The 18,859-nt window shown below is 40.2% G+C and overlaps 1 protein-coding gene and 1 non-coding gene across 3 annotated transcripts in view; one reads left to right on the forward strand and one right to left on the reverse strand.

Moving 5' to 3' along the window:
* Positions 1-1,675: 1,675 nt before the first annotated feature.
* On the reverse strand, positions 1,676-1,793 carry LOC123622959. The gene has a single exon (XR_006729696.1). It is a non-coding gene; the product is annotated as a small nucleolar RNA SNORA26 (small nucleolar RNA).
* A 4,364-nt stretch (positions 1,794-6,157) lies between these two features.
* The window catches only part of CDS2 (CDP-diacylglycerol synthase 2), a 57,806-nt gene continuing 45,104 nt past the window's right edge, over positions 6,158-18,859 (forward strand). Inside the window, exon 1 of one of the 2 annotated variants that reach the window (XM_045529602.1) lies at positions 6,158-6,539. In XM_045529602.1, coding sequence (XP_045385558.1) covers positions 6,483-6,539 — 57 coding nt within the window. In that variant the 5' untranslated portion in view covers positions 6,158-6,482. The remainder of the gene's footprint in view (positions 6,540-18,859) is intronic. The other variant, XM_045529601.1, reaches the window with a different exon arrangement.

Here is an 18,859-nt window from a genome sequence, read left to right on the forward strand (position 1 = left end):
CCACAGCCTGGGCGGAGAGACTCTAGGACCAATCGTGTCCCTGCTCCGTGCGAGGCCCGGCCCCCCGAACATCCATTGGAGGATGCGGGCGCAGGGGCGGGGCAGGCGCGCTGGGCGTCAGGCTGCGGGCGGAGCGGCCTCCCGGAGGTCTGCTCCTCTTTTTGCCTAATTCTTGAGCCTGGGCTCGAGGCGAGTCGGGGCTGCGGTCAGGGTCAGGGTCAGGGCTAAGCCCGGGGGCACCGAGCCCCTGCTTTATAGTGCCTCCTCAGCCGCCCACTCGAAGGGTAGAAAGTTTCCAGCCACAAAAGTGAAATGCAAATCGAACCTACCGAGAGGAAAAGCCGCCTTGTAGCACTAAGAGTACAGCAGCTGCTTTAAATATGCACTTTATTTTTGCTATTATGTAAGTGATACGCTCCTAAAAGTGTCAGACGATAAAGGGGTGTACTGTTTGGTTAACGTTAACTTCCACCCACGGTTTTTTAACATCCCCATACACATACCAAGCTCATAAAATCATGCAATCGTTGACTGTATTCAGCCTTTTAAGCTTTTTTAAAAAATACAAATACACACTTAAAAATCCGTTCATTCCAGGCCAGGCGTGGTGGCTCACATGTGTAAGCCCAGTACTTTGGGAAACCGAGGCGGGAGGATCCCTTGAGCTCGGGAGTTCCAGGCAACACTGAGCTGTGATGATGCCACTGCACCCCAGCCTGGGCGACAGAGGGAGATCCCATCTCAAAAAAATTAAATAAATAAAACTAAATGTGCTCTGTTAAGTATTTTGCCTACTTTTTTTTTTTTTTTTTTGAGACAATGTCTCGGGTTTCCCAGGCTAGAGTGCAGTAGTGGGATCAGCATAGCTCACTGCAGCCTCCAACTCATGAGCCCAAGGGCTCCTCCTGCCTCGGCCTCCCAAAGTGCTGGGATTATAGGCAAGAACCATCTCCCCTGGCCAATAAAGTACTTTTAATTGTATACCACGTCCATCTTTTCCATAGCAGTACCTCTTTTTTAAATGGCATAATATCTCATGTATGTAACCTAATTTACCAATTTCCCACTGTAATTACAAACACCTTTGAACATTTAGGTATTTTTAGTCATATCAACTCCTTGAAGCAGTATTGCTTAGTCAAAGAGCATACACGTTTAAATTTTTGATGTTACCATATTGACCTCTAAAAGATTGCTATTTATGGTCCAGCCAAGATTGTGTATGAACATGCTCATTTCCCCTTATTTTCCTACCAATAGATATGAGCAGTCTTAGTTTTAAATCTGTGTTCATTTGTGTGAAAATTTCAGTTGTTACAGGTTGGACGGGATTTGTTTCTCTTTTGCTTTGCTTACAACATTTCTCTTTAGTTGCTTTCAATATCTTATCTTGGTCTGTCAAATTGTTTGGTTTTTCTACCATGTATCTAGGTATGGATTTAGTTTTATTTATCCTGTTCAGGGAACTGAAGATTAATTTATTTCAAGTCTAGAATATTCTCAATCATTATGACTTCAAGTATCTTCTTATTCTATTCTCTCCCTCTGGCACTTTTTTCTCTCCTTCCTTCCTTTTTCTTTCTTTCTCTCTTTTTTTCTCTTTTTCTTTCTCTTTCTCACTCTTTCTTTCCTTCCTTTCTCTCTCTCTCTTTCTTTCTTCTTTTTTTTCTGGTTCAGCTCTGACTTCAGACACGATCCAAAGAGGAATTTTACAACCTCTTCTTTGGGTTTTATGGATACTTTTCACTTCTGTGTTAGTCTCTTAAAGCACTGCATCAACCTTGAAAGGGCATCTCCCTTTGGCATTTCTATTAGACATACGTACTTCACTGAATTTAAGATACTTTCAATGTAAGATGTACCATTATTTTATGTAGCACCAGAATGAAAATAAAACTCACACTATTATACAATGTTTTATCACTTAGAATTTCTATTTTGTAATTATTAAAAGAACGTTTAGACTTTAAAAAGATTTTTTACCATATATTGCTCTTGTGCCTACATAAAAAATATAAACAAAATAAATTGGTTAAGGCATTCTTACTACTTCTCCACATTCAGTTTCCCACTCAGTTGCTGATACTGCTGTTTTTCTATATAATATCACACTCTGTATTGTCAAAGGTGTTGCTGATGCAGCATTTTTCAAGAGTGCTACTCTATTGTCTGTTATTTCTTGCAAGCCTCTGCCACCCATTTGTAAGCTTTGATGCTGGAACTTTCTTGCTTTACATGTGATTGACTATCTTTTTGCATATATCTCAATATCAAAACATAATACAGCTTCATCTATTTGTGGGTATTTTTCTTTCTTGAGTCTCTTAAAGTCTCAGTTCCTTTGCAAAATGTAGAATGTGTTTATTCCTTCAGTGAAGAACAGTTGCTTCACTAATAACAAATGTATATGTTCTGCTACTCTGTTTCAGTGCTCTCAGCTTACGTAATAACATTTTGATTTAATGCCAAATCACAGTGTAATGGGTTTCAAAACATTTTAAATGTCAATTAAACTCTACCCATGTGGTACCCACGATGCACATGAATCTGTTGAAATGAGGACATAAAAATGGCTATGACCTGTGGTCAGAGAAAGCCTCTCTGAGGAGAAAGTATTTTACCAGAGAAGCTAGCTGTTTGGAAAGTAGAAGAAAAAGCATTCTAGGCTGAAAGAATAGCATGATTACAAAGGTCAGCATGCTTAGAAAATGTTCAGACAAGTTTGCTGTAGAATGCAAAGACTAATGTGCCCAGAGCACACTGAACAATGGAGAGAGTGGTGCAAGATAAGGTTGCAAAGAAAGGCAGAGGTGAGATCTTACAGGACTTTGTAGGCCCTCTATAAATGCAAGGGAAAGTTATCAAAAGCAGGTCTTTGACATGATCCAATTTACATTTTAAGAGGTTCACTTTAACATATAGTAAAGGTACCATTCAATCAGTGGGAGAAAGAATGAATTAAGTAAATTTTGATCAAATGATTGGTTAAACTGTTAGAAAAGAATAAAGTTATAGACTCTTCCTAGTAACTATTCACCAAAATAAATTCCGGGTACATTAAAGAATTCAAATTCAAATAAATGTATACCCAATAAGAAATGGAAAAATATTTCAGTAAATATTTATGAGGTGTTCTTATGTGCTTCTAACTATAAAAGGAAAAAAAACATGAAACACAGGAATGACTGTAAGTTTTAAGACTGCAATATGCCTACAAGCACTGTATTGGTTAGTATAATTTAGGTTTTAGTGACAGAGAACTCAAACTGATAAAGAGAAAAGTGAAATTTATTCATCTAAACAAAAAGCCAGAGGCATCTGGCTTCCAGTGTCCAGCCTTAGTGAATATGAGCAAAATTTGTTAGCCACATTAATAAGTGAAGAAATGTAAATTCAACAGAGATAGACTTTTAACTTACCAAATTAATAAAAATCACATTAACACCCAGTGTTAGAAAGGATTCAAATAAATAGGCACTTTCAAATATTGCAAGTGGGAGTATAAATTGGTATAATTTTTTTTCTTTTTTTTTTTTGAGACAGAGTCTCACTCTGTCGCCAGGGCTACAGTGCCATGGCATCAGCCTAGCTCACAGCAACCTCAAACTCCTGGGCTCAAGAAATCCTCCTGCCTCAGCCTCCCGAGTAGCTGGGACTACAGGCATGCACCACCATGCCTGGCTAATTTTTTCTATATATATTTTTAGCTGTCCAGCTAATTTCTTTCTATTTTTAGTAGAGACAGGGTCTTGCTCTTGCTCAGGCTGGTCTCAAACTCCTGAGCTCGGCCTCCCAGAGTGCTAGGATTACAGGAATGAGCCACTGCGCCTGGCCAGTATAATTTTTTTGATGGGAACTTGGAAATGTATTTCAAAAGCCTTAGAATTGGGCTGGGCATGGTGGCTCATGCACGTAATCCCAGCACTTTGGGTGGCTGAGGAAGGAGGATCGCTTGAGGCCAGGAGTTTGAGACCAGCCTGGCCAATATAGCAAGACCCCATCACTAAAAAAAAAAAACAAAAAAAAAAACCTGGGCATGTTGGTGGCCTGCCTGTAGTCCCAGCTACTTGGAAGGCTGAGGCAGGAGGATCCCCTGAGCCCATAATGACAGAGTGCTACCCTGCCTCTAAAAAAATAAAAATAAAAATAATGAAACTAACCCAGGAGTGCAATGAAGATTAATCTCTGTGTACAGATGTGACCCATGCTTGGAAAAAATGACCCTGGAGGAAAGAATTAATAAAGAGTTAATACAAGGAACAAAAGAGAAAATCAGGAATAGAGGAAGAGTTGCAAGGTAATGTAAAGGAACAAAATTCTTCTTTGGGCTGGAGGTGGAGGGAGATTTTTACTTTTAATTTCTTTTTACAATTGAGGGAGAGGCCCTAAAGCTGGCCTAAAGCATGACTTCTACCTGATCCTTGTTCTTCACAGCACTGACTTCAGCAATATACTTGATCTGAGCTCAGTTAGTTTGGGAGGGCTGAGCATGACAGATAAGTTTGTTCAGACCAAATTTTAGGGAGTTATCTATCTTAGTAATCATACTGTGCATTCTATAACTCTGACCTATGTGTATTGATTTCCCAGCCTTCTTTTATTAGGCTGGATTTGAAAGGGAACAGATGAGCTTCCAAAAGGACTGCTGTGATGCTCACTCACTCAGAGGTGATGTTTCACAACCATGCACCCCTAAAGGTGAGGTTCAGGATACTAACATCTCCACCTGTCTCAGAAGATGACCTTGTGGCTCTCTCTGTGGTGATGTCCTTCTAGGTCCTTAAGATAATAAACTTTGCTTAACTTATCCAAAGGTTTCTGGTCTTTAGATCAAGAAGTGACCATCGACATTGTTCAAAATGGTGGTCACACAGTCCTTAATAGGTTAAATGAGTTTTAAAATTACCATCAGCATTATAAATAACAACAGAAGACAAAATAAACACAAAAAGCAAAGTTTTCTCTAAATAAATTATAAGCTGAAGAGTAGCATCTGTACCTCTCCCCTGAAAACCCTTACAAGTATTTGTGCAATGTTGTTAAATAGGAAACAAAATATACCTTGAGTTCAGTGCTACTCCAAACTCCTTTTACTGTCACTTCGAAGCACTGTAAAGAAACTTAGGAATATACTCATACAGAAATCAGGAATATATAATGCCGTTTTCAGAATTCTCCCTGCTTTCCCCCAAACCCACAGCTCAGGTCACAATTGCCAGTTAGGGAATTGCAACTCCTCTGTGTGAAGTGCCTCTCATTGTTAGATTACAAGATGGTTAAGGTTCGGGACTCTACGTTACACTTGTGCTACATCACTTACCAGGCAGCGAATAGGAAGAATAGGAAGCACTGAAGGCGATGCTGGAGCAATACAAGTCTTAATGAATTCAGGCAGGCAGTATGTAGAGTGGTTAGAATGTGGGCTTGGTAACAAACATACCTGTGTTCTAACTCTTACTAGGCACTTTCTAGCGGAGAGAACTTGGCTAAATCATTTTCCTTTTCAAAGTTTTAAAATCCATTCAAAAAGCACGTAGGACGTGTTAGGTACACAGAGGATCCACCGTAAACAAAGCTAGATAGCATTCCTGTTCCCCAAAATGTCCTTCAGTAGTCCAGAAGACAAGAAATTTGAAACACTGAGGAAGATCTTATCTGTAAAATGACAATCATATCCACTTCCAAGCGATGTTTGGATTAAATTAGACAAACTAAAGCGATTACTCAACTCAGTGCCTAGCACTCAATTAGCGCCCGATTGGCAAAGCAACGCAGACTGAAGTTTGGGTTTCACTTCTTTATCACGTGATAAGTGGTAATGCTCTCAATCAGGTCGGCTCACCTGGCCTCTCCATTCAGAGCCTAAATAACGTCTATTTAAGAGTATGAGGGAAGAGCCCCGGCTGCGGCGGACTAGAAGCGGAAGGCAGCAAGTACTTGTGGGGCTGGAGCCTCTGGGGGGCGCCCCTCGCTTTCAGTATCCGGTTACGTTCAGGACACAGGGCACCAGCCATCCTCGTTCACAGCTGGAGCTCCCATTGGCTAATCTCGCTAGGGCTCGCACGCTTTTCCCCGCCCCCTCACGCTGCTGCCCAATGCGCGCCTCTCCACTCTGCTCCGCTCCGCCCCCACCGCTCCGCCTCCCTGGCGTATTTGCGCCCTTGGTGGATCTCTCCGGCCGTGATGGCGGCGGCGCGCGTGCGCCTTCGCTCCGAGCCCGCCTCCCGGGAGGAGGAGCTAGCGGGCCCGGGCTAGGGACAGTAGACCGCTCGGCCAGGGTGAAAGGGCGGTGGCGGTGCTGGGCGGGGCCGAGCTCCCGGGCTAGTGGCCCGGCTGCGGAGGGGCCTGCGAGCCGCTGCAGAGCCGCGCGCCGCTCGGGCGGGGCGGGGCCGGTCGAAAGAGTCCGCGCGTTCCCGCGTCGAGCTGTGCCCCCCGGCGGCTGCGCTGCTCGCCTGCGGCGACGTCGCCTCCGAGTCTCCAACATGACCGAGCTGAGGCAGAGGGTGGCCCACGAGCCGGATGCACCGCCCGAGGACAAGGTAGCGGCAGCGTCGAGTGGGCGCGGCGCTCCCCGGAGGCCCGCGGGGGACGCGCGCAGAGGGGTCGTCTGGTCCCCTGACCCTTTGTCGCGGCTGGGCCTGGGCAGCGCAGAGGGACCTCGGGTGCCAGGGCCCCGCGGCACGCGCGTCAGGGGTCAGCAGGTCGGGGCTCTGTGTCCGGTTGGGGTGGTACCCCCAGGGCGCAGGAAGGAGCAAGCCTGGAGTTGAGCACGGCCTCTGCCTCGCAGGGTTGGTTGGGGGTCCCCTCCACTCCCCAGCATCCCCGAGGCCTTCCTGGGTGTGAAAATGCGGAGACCTCGCAGAGCCTTCTGTGCGAGGCGACTCCTCTGAGTGCGACTTGGGCTTTACGTTCCCTTATTAAAATGTTATTATTTTTATCATTTTTGGAGGGAAGGTGGGGGAATCAAGACAAGGCCATAGGATTTGCCTCCTGGGAGATTTAAATCCCTTCTTGGAAGTTAAATCGTTTGCTTTGAGCAGAGAGATGTCTTAGGCAGTGTACCAGCTCTCAGTCAGCAGGTGTTGGAGGGTATACTCCGGATGGATGGGCTTGTTTCCTGCGCCAGTGTGGGCACTGATGGGGCAGAGAGTGGGAAGGAGGCCATCTTGGGGACACAGCCGGGAGGGGGGTGAAGGATGGGCGAGTAGACTCCTTTGGTTGAAGCGAAAGATTTGTGTGGGGAGTTGGTGGAGAGTGGTTGTATTACTGTAGACGTTGAATGACAGCATAAGGGTTGGGACTTTGTAGTAGTATTTGTGCTTTTCGAGTTAGCAGTGGTCAGGAGCCATGTATTTGGAAAATTGATCTTGTGTAGAATGGACTGAGGGAATCTGGACCAGAATGCTGGAGACTGGTTTACTCAGGGTTTGCCAGTGGGTGACCTGCAGATGTTTTCTTTGGCCCACAGGTTGCCTTAAAGACCAGAAAATTTCTCCTAACAATCTGAATTTCTTCCCTGTCTTGGATAATCGGAGGATCTGCCATTGCTTTCTCACCAATGGTTAGAAATGGTTAATGGTTGGCTGGAGCTGGGAATCATCTGTTCCCACCAATCCCTGCTGCCTTATACCAGGCCCACAGCACCCGCTTATGTAGCCTATGAAAGATTAGTGGAGCAAAGGGACATTTGGGAGACACCTAGAAGGAAGAAAGCACCAGGTTTGGTGACAGAATGTCAACAGAGCAGTTACGCTAGGAGGAATGTTTTGGGTGAAAGATAATGGGGTTTTAAACAACTTTTTTGTTATTGCTATTGTCAGCAGATCATCCAAGGAGAACTGTCTATATTGATTTTTAGAACATATTTTGGAGAAAATTTAGGGCCAGTGGTGCAGATTTAGGAGTCACTTGCAGAGACATGATACTTAGAAGGGCCTAGAAGGTGTGAAAAGAGGGAGAAGAAGGAAGGCGTGAAAATAGCTGGTGGGCTATATTTTTGAAAGCTAACTTACTTGCAATAATTAGACATGTTTAAAAAAAAAAGCAAAAGCAAAACAACCATGGGGTTATGAGGTGAAAGGAGGTTTCTACTCTTTCTACTCAGCTCTTCCTCCTCAAAAATAAAGTGCCAGTTGATTCTTACTTTCACATCCCATATTTTATGTAGGGAGGACATGAGGAGCTGTCCAGCTAAAGGTGCCTTAATAGTTATAACTTTGCTTATACGACTTATACAATGGCAGAATGCCTGGGGTTGTGATGTCCACTAATTGCATGTTCCCTAAAATAATAGCTGCTGTGCATTTTGTTAAAAATCTGATGACCATTAGTCCAGAATAAGGCAATTAGCCCTTCACCCTATCATTTAGTATTTCTGAGTTGTCATATATAGGATTTTTAATAAGGGCACATTTTAAAAACCATGAAATGCATTATTTGCCTTTGATGAATATATATAGTAAAATTTTTAAAAATCCTGATTTATTCTGTTTCATAGTTTGGAAAAAATCTACCTCTATGATTCTGGCTTTGCCAATATTCTTGTGTTAGAACCCAAGGAAATTAGAAATAATAAAACAAGGTTGTCTTTTTAGGGAAATGAATTGTGAAGTGGGAAATTTCTTGTTTCACATAGAAGAATCCAGAGAACCATTTTCAAGTCAGTTTTTTAAAAGATCTGGAACAAATTTGAAAGATTTCTCAAAATGTTACAGTTGCTTAACTGCTGTGGCAAAACTATCTTATAAATAGACAATCATTAGTATCAAAATTATCTGGGGAATGTGTTTATTTATAAAAGTCAGAGGTATTTTGTTATATTTAGCATCCTAGAATGGAATTTTCAAAGCCAATTGCTATGTTCTCCTCTGGGAACTGTGCTTATAATATTAAAGTCTCAAGGCACAGTATAGTTGCCAAACTAAAAAACTTGGAATTTAAGCTTTGGGAATGATCCTCTTCCTGGCCAACCATGGTTTTCCAATGGAGCTTAGGAAAGAGAAGGATGAAATGTGGTCCAAAAGATTGTCATCTTAAAATTTATGATTGAGTTGGCATTTCAGGAGATTTTGTTTTGGAAGTTAGAGTGAAGTTTCTGGGGTTTTTTGCTTTACTTTGATGTTGCTGTGCTATTTAAATTAGAGCTTTATTTGTTTCAAGGCTTCCTTTCTAGGTAGATGAAACCAATGTGGAGAGGAAATAGTGACATCATGTAGAAAGGAAGGTTTAAATTTTAGCTGAAGATAGTGGTTAAGTCAGTTAGATTCACCTTCAGTCTGAGTTCTGCCACTTAGAAGCTGTGTAACTTTGAGCAAATCACTTAAGTTGTGTAAGTCTTAGTTTGTCCATCCTTAACATGGGGGTTATGAAATTGTATGTGCTTCATAGGATATTCATGTGGATTAAATGAGTATGCCTGTTACTTGTTTAGGGCAGAGCTTGTCACACTGTAATAATGTGTTAGTTATTGTTGCTACTGGTTAAAATAGATTTTTATAGGAAAAACTTTAATATTCACCTTCCACTCTTGGAAGATGCTTAAATCTTCAAGTTATATGTGTTTGGAGAAACCATTCATATTCATTACCTTTTAAGGAAAGTATTATAGAAAGGGCTTAGCCTTCTGTGACTTTTCTTTTCAGTTTATTTTCTTGCTGAATTTTTCAGTACTCAGAATCACAGTTAAGCTTTAACTGTAGAAGGACCACTGGGCATTGCTGTATGCAATTATCTTTTTTCATAGTACTAGCTATGATATATCTCAGGACACTGATGAATAATTAAAAATGGCTTTCTGATAGACATTGAGAGTGAACTACTGAAATAATAAAATATTATTTTAAGAGCTATGACTACCTCAGGTGTAGGAGAAGTGTTTTATTTCTTTCTAAACAATTTTTTTGAGCTGAATTTAAGATTCACAATTTTTTTTTTAATGTTGGGAAATAATTTGGGAAATGAAAACTCAGTAAACCTTAACTCTGGTTCTCAGACTTAAATAGGGAGACGAGTTAAAAGATTGATTTGTCATATAACCGAGCATTTTAAGTTTCTTATATATGTTGATCAAACAGTATAATCTTCTTTCAAAACTTACTTTCCAATTTATAAATATTTAAAGGTAGCTGTTCCTGAAATAAAAATGTTTTACATTTGCACAAGTTAATATGGTATTTTGTTAAAAGAGTTTAATATCTTTTTAAAATGTTAAAATTGCTCTCACTGGGTGTTAGGACTAGAGGTGATCTTACAGAAGAGGATACCACAGCGTAGAGAGTTTATTTGCCAAGGTTACACAGCTGGTTAGAGACTGACTAGTTAATAGTATGAAGGTCATTTAATTTCTGTTTTTTTCCCCATTACGTTACATAATGATGCTTTCAAGAGTATAGAATTAATTAGACTTTAAAAGCTTCTGCATTGATTAACTTTGATAGATAAAATGCCCAAGTATTACCTATTTTTATTTGCCTACAAAATCAGAAAAATAGCAAAAATATGTCTTTCAAAATGTTATATGCAAAAAAAAGTAAGGTCTCAGAGAGTGAATATGGATATTTTACACTCTGTAAAATTGTGAAAAATATTTTTTTGGGGGGGGGTAGAGAAAGTTAATTAGGTCCAATTTTCCCAGTTATTGGATGACTGGTGATTTATAAATTTGTAAGCACATCCTGGGAGCGCCCACTGGGGTATCCTTGAAAGGTACTCCCAGAGCAGAGCTTGAAGATTGCAAAGGGCCTCACTCAGGGCAATGTGTGAGGCTGCTTGGAAAAATTACTTTGCGGATGAGAACCATTTGTTCTAGCAATAATCAAGTCAGATTTTAGTATTCTTCTCCTTAGAACATTCACTGACTCCAGTGTTTGCTGTGTACAGTCTATGTATCTTTGAGAGGGGCTGATATCAGTGTTCATGAGGACATTCAGGATTTTATACCATTTTTGACTCCCAAATAATCCACCTTTTCTCTACTGATTTAAGAAATCATGTAATTTTGAATGTTTCTGAGAAACTTTTAAAATGAATTTTGTAACTCATTTCACAGTGCAAATAATCATCTTTAAACTGAAAAAATTTGCATGTCAGTGTCTCTTTTATGGGCCATTTGTATATCAGCCTGCCCCTAGTTCTGGAACAATACAGATACTGACTCTTGACTATTAATTTTGCCAGGGTCTCCTTGAAAGCATACTGATTTGTTTCTGGCTTTGGGCAGAGTTCTTGCCTTCCAAGTCTTGTCATGTGGTTGGGATAGTAGCGAGATGCCTTCTCCTCACCCATTAGGCAGCTCCCCATGCCAGTCACTGGTCTTTGGTCTCACGTTGTTTGCTCCAACAGTGGGGATGGCGTCAGGCCTGCCAAGTTGAGTAACCTTTTAAAGAAAGTTAAACTTTATTATGGTATTTGACCCTAGGGAATGTGGGGTTCAGAATTTGAAGGGAACAAAGGGTACACGGTGAAGGCCTCCTTTCTCCTACCTACTTCTCCCTGCAGGCAGCCCCCACGCCAGGCTGCGATGCTTGTGAAGGCTGCTTTCTGTGTGAAAGGACCTGACCTGACCTACCAAAATCAGATGTCCTTTTGATTTGCTGCCTTTGGGTCACCACAGGTCCAGCGTGGAGCTTCTCTGTGAAGACTTTGCCGAGTTTTTGAAAGAGTCCTTGGCACCTGGGATTTGTGGGCAACACTCTGTGCTCCTGGGTCTAAGACATCGAGAGGATGTCTATCACTGACACCAGACCCCTAAGTGGGCAGCTTGCAGAGCTGTGTCCCCACGGTCTGTGTCCTGCTAGACCTGTGGTTTCAGCGGTCTGTAGGATATTCCTAGGTGCATGTCCCGCAGTCAGCACAAACTTGCTTTGTCACAAATCTGAGTTCTCTCACTCTACTATTACCCTCCTCCTCCAGTTTCCTTTCTTCTACAAATAGAATCACAGATCACTCAGTTACTCTGGCTTGAAATCCACTAGTCCTCTTTCTCCTTTGCCCAGGCCAGGATGCAGGTTCTAACCAGATGTGACCTGGAATCCTTATCTGTCTGTGGCTGGTGCACATTTTCAGATCTCAGGACTGAATGCTTACACTGTTGTAAACCCTTACCTGGATTCCTTATCTGTCTGTGCCTTGTGCGCATTTCAAAGATTTCAGGACTTAATGCTTGCACTGTGGTAAACTTTTACCTGGAATCCTTATCTGTCTGTGACTCAGGGACATTTCACAGATTTCAGAACTTAATGATTGTACTGTTGTAAACCCTTCTAACTGAGCTCCCTCCCTTCAGGATTTGCTCTTCTAGGGCCCTATCTAGTTCGTGTGTTCTTTGTATCTTCTGTCAGTTCTGAAGCTACCATATGAATTATGAGAAAAAAGGATAGAATTCTGACCCCTTTTTCTTATCACTTAAACTTTGCTTAAGATCCTTTGTAGCCTTCTCTCTTAACCTGCCCCTGCCCCTGCTTGGTACCTCTCTGTCATGGATCTTGATTCTTGCTATTTCTTAGTCCCGAAATGTGCTGTTTTTCTGCCACCTACCCTGTTTCTACCTATTTAAGTCCATTTTTTTCAAAATCTATCTCAGACTGTCTCTGGTTAGAAGTGATTCAGGCAAGTATTATAAAAATCACAGAAGTGTGTACTTTATATGAGAATAAAATCTGTCTACAATCCCGTCATTCAGAGAAACAAACGTTGTTCAAATGTGTACATCTGTGTCTCTCACAAATATTGCTGCTACACATGGCTGTAACAGGAGCCATTGTGTGTAATCAGGTAGCGTGCTTTTTTATGCTGTCAAAAGCATTGCCCCACATCCTTAAGGTTCTTTGTAAATAGTATTTCAAACTTTCAATTATGAAAGAAACAGATAAAAATAAAATGTATTCATTGTAGAAGCACCAAAAAGAAATCATCATAATTCTGCCACTTAGAGAAAGCCACTTAATGTTTTGATGCGTATCCTTTCTTTTTAGACACACCATACATTCCTGCACTATGTGTACTACCATTTTATAACCCATTTTTTATTATAGAATATACCCTAAACATCGTTCAAGTTTTTAAACATTTTAACCCAGCATCATTTAAAAATATAATAATTATACATATTATGGGATACAGCGTTATATTTCAGTACATGTATACAATGTGTAATGATCAAATCAGAGTAATTAGCATGTCCCTAACCTCAAACAGTTATCATTTCTTTGTGTTATGAATATACAAAATTTTCTCTTCTAGCTCTTTGAAAATATATAATAAATTATTGTTAATCATTTACCCCACGGTGCTATAGAACACTAGAACCTATTCCTCCTATCTAGCTGTCACTTTTTATCCATTAACCTACATCTCCTTACCACCCATCTTGTCCTCTAATACCCAAAATTCTACTCTCTATGTCTATGAGCTCAATTTGATTTAGCTCTTATATATGAGTGAGAACATGCAGCATTCACTTTTCTGTGCCTGACCTATCTCACTCAATGTAATGTCCTCCAGGTTCATCCATGTTGCCATGAATGACAGGATTTCATTCTTTTTTATGACTGAATGGTATTCCATTGTGTATGTATACCACATTTTGTTTATTCATCTGTTGATGGAAATTTAGGTTGATTCCATATCTTGGCTATTGTGAATAGTGCTGTAATAAACATTGGGGGTGCATGTATCCCTTTCATATCCATTTCTTTCCTTTGGGTAGATACCCAGGAATGGGATTGATGGATCATATGTTAGTTCTATTTTTAGTTTTTTGAGGAACCTCCATACTGTTTTCCATAATGGCCATACTAATTTACATGCCTACCAACAGTGTATAAGAGTTCCCCTTTCTTTGGATCCTCACCAGCATTTGTTATTTTTTGTTTTTTTGATAATAGTCATTCTAATCGGGGTTAGATGATACCTCATGTGGCTTTGATTTGCATTTCCTTGATGATTAGTAATGTTGAACATTTTTTCACACATCTGTTGGGCATTTGCATGTCTTCTTTTGAAAAATGTCTGTTTATATCCTTTGCCCATTTTTTAAATTGGATTTTTTGTTGTTGTTGTTGTTTTTTTGCCGTTGAGTTGTTGGGTTCCTTATATGTTCTGGATATCAGTCCCTTGTTACATGAATAGTTTGTGTATATTTTCTCCTATTCTACAGGTTGTCTTTTCACTCTGTTGTTTCCTTTGCTGTGCAGAAGCTTGTTAGTTTGATATATCCCATTTGTCTATTTTTGTTTTTGTTGCCTGTGCTTTTGAAATCTTATTCATAAAATCTTTGCCTAGACCAATGTCCTAAAGCGTTTCCCCCTATGTTTTCTTCTAGTAGTTTTATAGTTTTGGGTTTTATGTTTAAGTCTTTAATCCATTTTGAGTTGATTTTTGTATGTGGTGAGAGATAGGGGTCTAGTTTCATTCTTCTGCTTATGGATATTCAGTTTTTCCAGCACCATATATTGAAGACGGTGTCCCCTCTCCAGTGTGTGTACTTCACACATTTGTCAAAAATCAGTTGGCTGTAAATATGTGGATTTATTTCTGGGTTCTCTATTCTGTTCTATTGGTTTATGTATCTGTTTTTTTGTTTGTTATTTTAGAAACCCGGTCTTGCTGTGTTGTCCAGGGTGGATTCAAACTCCTGGGCTCAAGCGATCCTCCTGCTTCAGCCTCCCAAGCAACTGGGACTACAGGCGCATGCTATTGTACTTGGCTTGTGTCTGTTTTTATACCAATATGGTTACTGTAGCTTTGTGGTATGTTTTGAAGTCAAGGAGTTGATTCCTCCAGCTTTGTTCTTTTTGTTCAGTGTTGCTTGGCTATTCAGGGTCTTTCGTGGTTTCATATAAATTTTAGGATTTTTTTTTTCTATTCCTGTGAAGAATATCTTTGGTATTTTGACAGGGATTGCATTGAATCTGTAGATTGCTTTAGGTAGTATGGTCATTTTAACAATATTAATTTTCCAATTCATGAGCATGGGATTTCTTTCCATTCTTTTTGTGGCCTTTTCAATTTCTCTCATCAATGTTTTATAGTTTTCATTGTAGAGATCTTTCACCTCCTTGGTTAAATTTATTTCCAGATATTTTTTTGTAGCTATTGTCAATGGGATTGCTTTTTTGATTTTTTTTTTAGATAGTTTGTTATTGGTTTATAGAAATGCTACTAGTTTTTGTATGTTGATTTTGTATCCTACAACTTTACTGAATTTATTTATCAGTTCTGAGAGGTTTTTGGTGGAGCCTTTAGTTTTTTCTATATATGAGATCGTCTCATCTGCAAAGAGGGACAGTTTGACTTCCTCTTTTCCAATCTGGATACTCTTTATTTCTTTCTCTTGCCTAATTACTCTGGCTAATTACTTACAGTACTGTGTTGAGTAAGAGTGGTGCAGGTGGGCATCCTTGTCTTGTTCTAGTTCTTAGAGGAAAGGCTTTCAGCTTTTCCCCATTCAGTGTGATCTTAGTTGTGTGTTTGTCATAAACCCACAGGCCATGGCCTTTATTGTGTTGAGATATGTTCCTTCTGTACCTAATTTGTTGAGAGTTTTTATCATGAAGCGATGTTGAATATTATCAAATGCTTTTTCTGCATCTATTGAGATGATCATATGGTTTTTGTTCTTCGTTCTGTTGATGTGATGTATCACATTTACTGATTTACGTATGTTGAACCATCCTTGTATCCTTGGGATCAATTCCACTTGAACATGGTGTATTATTTTTTTGATGTGATATTGGATTCAGTTTGCTAGTATTTTGTTGAGGATTTTTTCATCAGGGATGATATTAGGTGGTAGTTTTCTTTTTTGGTTGCGTCCCTGTCTGGTTCTGGTATCAGGATATTCCTGGCCAAGGAGAATGAGTTAGGAAGAATTCCCCTCTCTTCAAGTTTTTGTAATAGTTTGAGAAGAACTGGTGTTAGTTCTTTAAAAAGTTTTGGTAGAATTCAACAGTAAATCTGTCTGGTCCTGCGCTTTTCTTTATTAGGAGACTTTCTGCTGCTAATTCAATGTAGTTACTGGTTATTGGTCTGTTCAGGTTTTCTATTTCTTACTGGTTCAATCTTCGTAGGTTATATATGGTCAGGAATTTATCCATTTCGTCTAGGTTTTCCAATTTGTTGGCTTATAGTTGTTCATAATCCAGCATAATTTTTTTTTTTTTTTGAGATGAGGTCTTGCTATGTTGCCCAGGCTGGTCTCTAACTCCTGGGCTCCTGTGATCCTCCCACCTCAGCCTTCTGAGTAGCTGGGACTATGTGTGCCTGGCCACCAGCATCATTTTTAATGGTGGTCTGCCATTTTGTTGTGGGGCTATACCTCAACTTACTGAACCAATCAGTTCCATTTAACTTGTTTGAAGTTTTTTGCTATTGTAAGCAATGCTGGAGGAAATAATCCTTGTAAACATTCATTCTGCACACAAGGTGATACTCTTAAGTAAGTTCCTTTGTTTAGAACTGCTGACCCAAAAAAGGATGTACATTGTTTAGGTTTTTGATACAATTAATATATTTCCTTCTGTAGCAAATTTGTAGCCACCACCATAACAGTATGAGAGTCTGTCTTTGTCATTTCTCCTTCTTGCAAAGTAATACTGAGTATTCACTTGTTTCTTGATTTTAGGAGAGGCGCCATAGCCTAGTGATTATAGGCATAGACTCAGGAGTTAGACTGCTTGATTTATATCCTAGCCCTATCACTGATTTGTGTCAGTTTTCTCATCTGAACAATGGAGCCAAGAATAGTATCTACCTTACAGAGTTATTCTGAGGCATTATCGTTTCTTTCTTATATGAATTCTACCTTAGAGTAATCAAATAATTGACTAGGGAAAGTTTCTCTTTATAGAATAAATGGTAAAGAAGTGATAGAATAAGAACATTAATATTTCCCAACCTCCGATGAATTAATAGAACAAGGCAATAATCATAGATACTGCTACCATCACAGAGACAGCCAAATACTGTGTACCTCTTGATGGAGAAACCTTGTCAAATAATCACGCTTGAGCCTGATCAAGACACTATAGTTCTAAGCGCTAGTTTGTAGGAAATTCAAGGGACAGAAGAATACATGGAAAAGCACTACTTGACAAATGACCTGGTCACTTTAGTAAGTAAGTGGCAGGGAGGCACCTGTAATGTTGTGGTATGGTTTTTGTCCATGATTCCTGGCTTGTTACAATGTTGGGGCACTTTAGGCTTCAGAAGCAGGCCTCAGGAAACAGAATCTCTCTCTGGCCCTCCTTTTACCTGTTCCTTTTTCTCCCCAAGGCAGGAATCTTCCCCTGTCTTTCTGTCTTGGAGCTGGCCAGAAAGAAATTCTCTGACCCATCTTGTTTCACTGTAGGCTGTAAGACCCTCAGTGAGGCTGGGAGGCTGGCACACCCCATACCCCGGGGGAAGGAATGCTGTAGAGAGAGGCCGAGAAGAATCTGAACAGACAGGGCTCGCTGGGTTTCCCCAGTCTGTTGGTATTAGAGCATACAGTTTTTGTTCAGTCCCGTTTCTATATGGTTATCTGTGCTTCAGTCATACCTGTCTAATGAAGTGTCTGTAAAAGGCCTAAGAGGACAGGGTTCAGGGAGCTTCCTGATAGCTGAACATGTTGAGGTGTGTGGGAAGGTGAACAAGAACTCACCCGTGTGCTGGGAGGGTGGCACACCCCAGCTCCACAGGGACAGACGCTCCTGTGCTAGGGACCCTTCCAGACCTTGCCCTGTGTGTCTCTTCATCTGGCTGTTGATTTGTATCCTTTAAAATATCCCTTTGTAGTAAACCAGTAAATGTAAGTAAGTGTTCCCCTGAGTTCTGTGAGCTTTCTAACAAGTTAATTAATTAACCCCAAAGCGGGGTGGTGGGAAGGAGGGGGTAGTTTTGTGGGACTGAGCCCTCAACCTGTGGTTTCTGAGGCTATCTCCAGGGAGATAGAGTCTGAATTGAATTGGAGCACACCCAGCTGGTGTCCGCTGCAGGATCGATTGCTTGCTTGGTGTGTGGGGAGCAACCCCCACACATTTGGTCAGAAGTCTTCTGCGATTGTCGTTGTGGTGTGACAACAGGAAAAACACAGTTTGAGTTTTTCCATTTTCATTTTCATACACTGTTTTCCTCTATTTAAAGAAGAGAGGGAGGAGAGATAGGGATAGATACGGAGGATAAAACCTATAGATTAAAAGACTCAAGGATGTTAATGATTTCTAGACCTGATTTGGAGCCTGATTCAATTAAACTACAATAAAGAGAAAATTGAAATTATCGGGTAAGTTTGAATATTGGCTATTTAATATAAAGGAATTGTTAATTTTTTAGATGTGATAATGGTATGGTGATGTTTAAAAGTCCTTGTACAAAAAGCATGATAAAGGAAACGATAAATTGTGCTATGTATGTTAAAATTAAGAACTTCTTTTATTGAACTGTAGTATTAAGAGAGCGAAAAGAAAGGCCACAGACAATGAGAAAATATTTATAAAAAATATCTGACACAGGACTCATTTCTAGAATCTGTAAAGAATTTTTTTTAAAACAAATACATAAAAAGACAACTTACTAGAAAAATGGGCACTGTAGATGGTCAGTAAACATTTGAAAAGGTACCCAGTGTCGTTAGTCATCGGGGAAATGCAAATTAAAATTCCTGATAAGATACCACTGCATACCCACCAAATTAGTGAAAATTAAAAAGAATGAAAATATTAAGGGTTGGCAAATATGTGAAATACACTACCACTATAAAGTATACAAGCAGAATACTTTCATACTGGTATAATGGAGTATATTGGTACAATCACTCTGGAAAACTGACAATATTTACTAAAGCTAAATGTACACAGACCTTATGATCAAGCCTTTTCACTCT

Source organism: Lemur catta, chromosome 17 (genome assembly GCF_020740605.2).
Source record: "Lemur catta isolate mLemCat1 chromosome 17, mLemCat1.pri, whole genome shotgun sequence".
In the NCBI taxonomy this organism is placed as follows: domain Eukaryota; kingdom Metazoa; phylum Chordata; class Mammalia; order Primates; family Lemuridae; genus Lemur; species Lemur catta.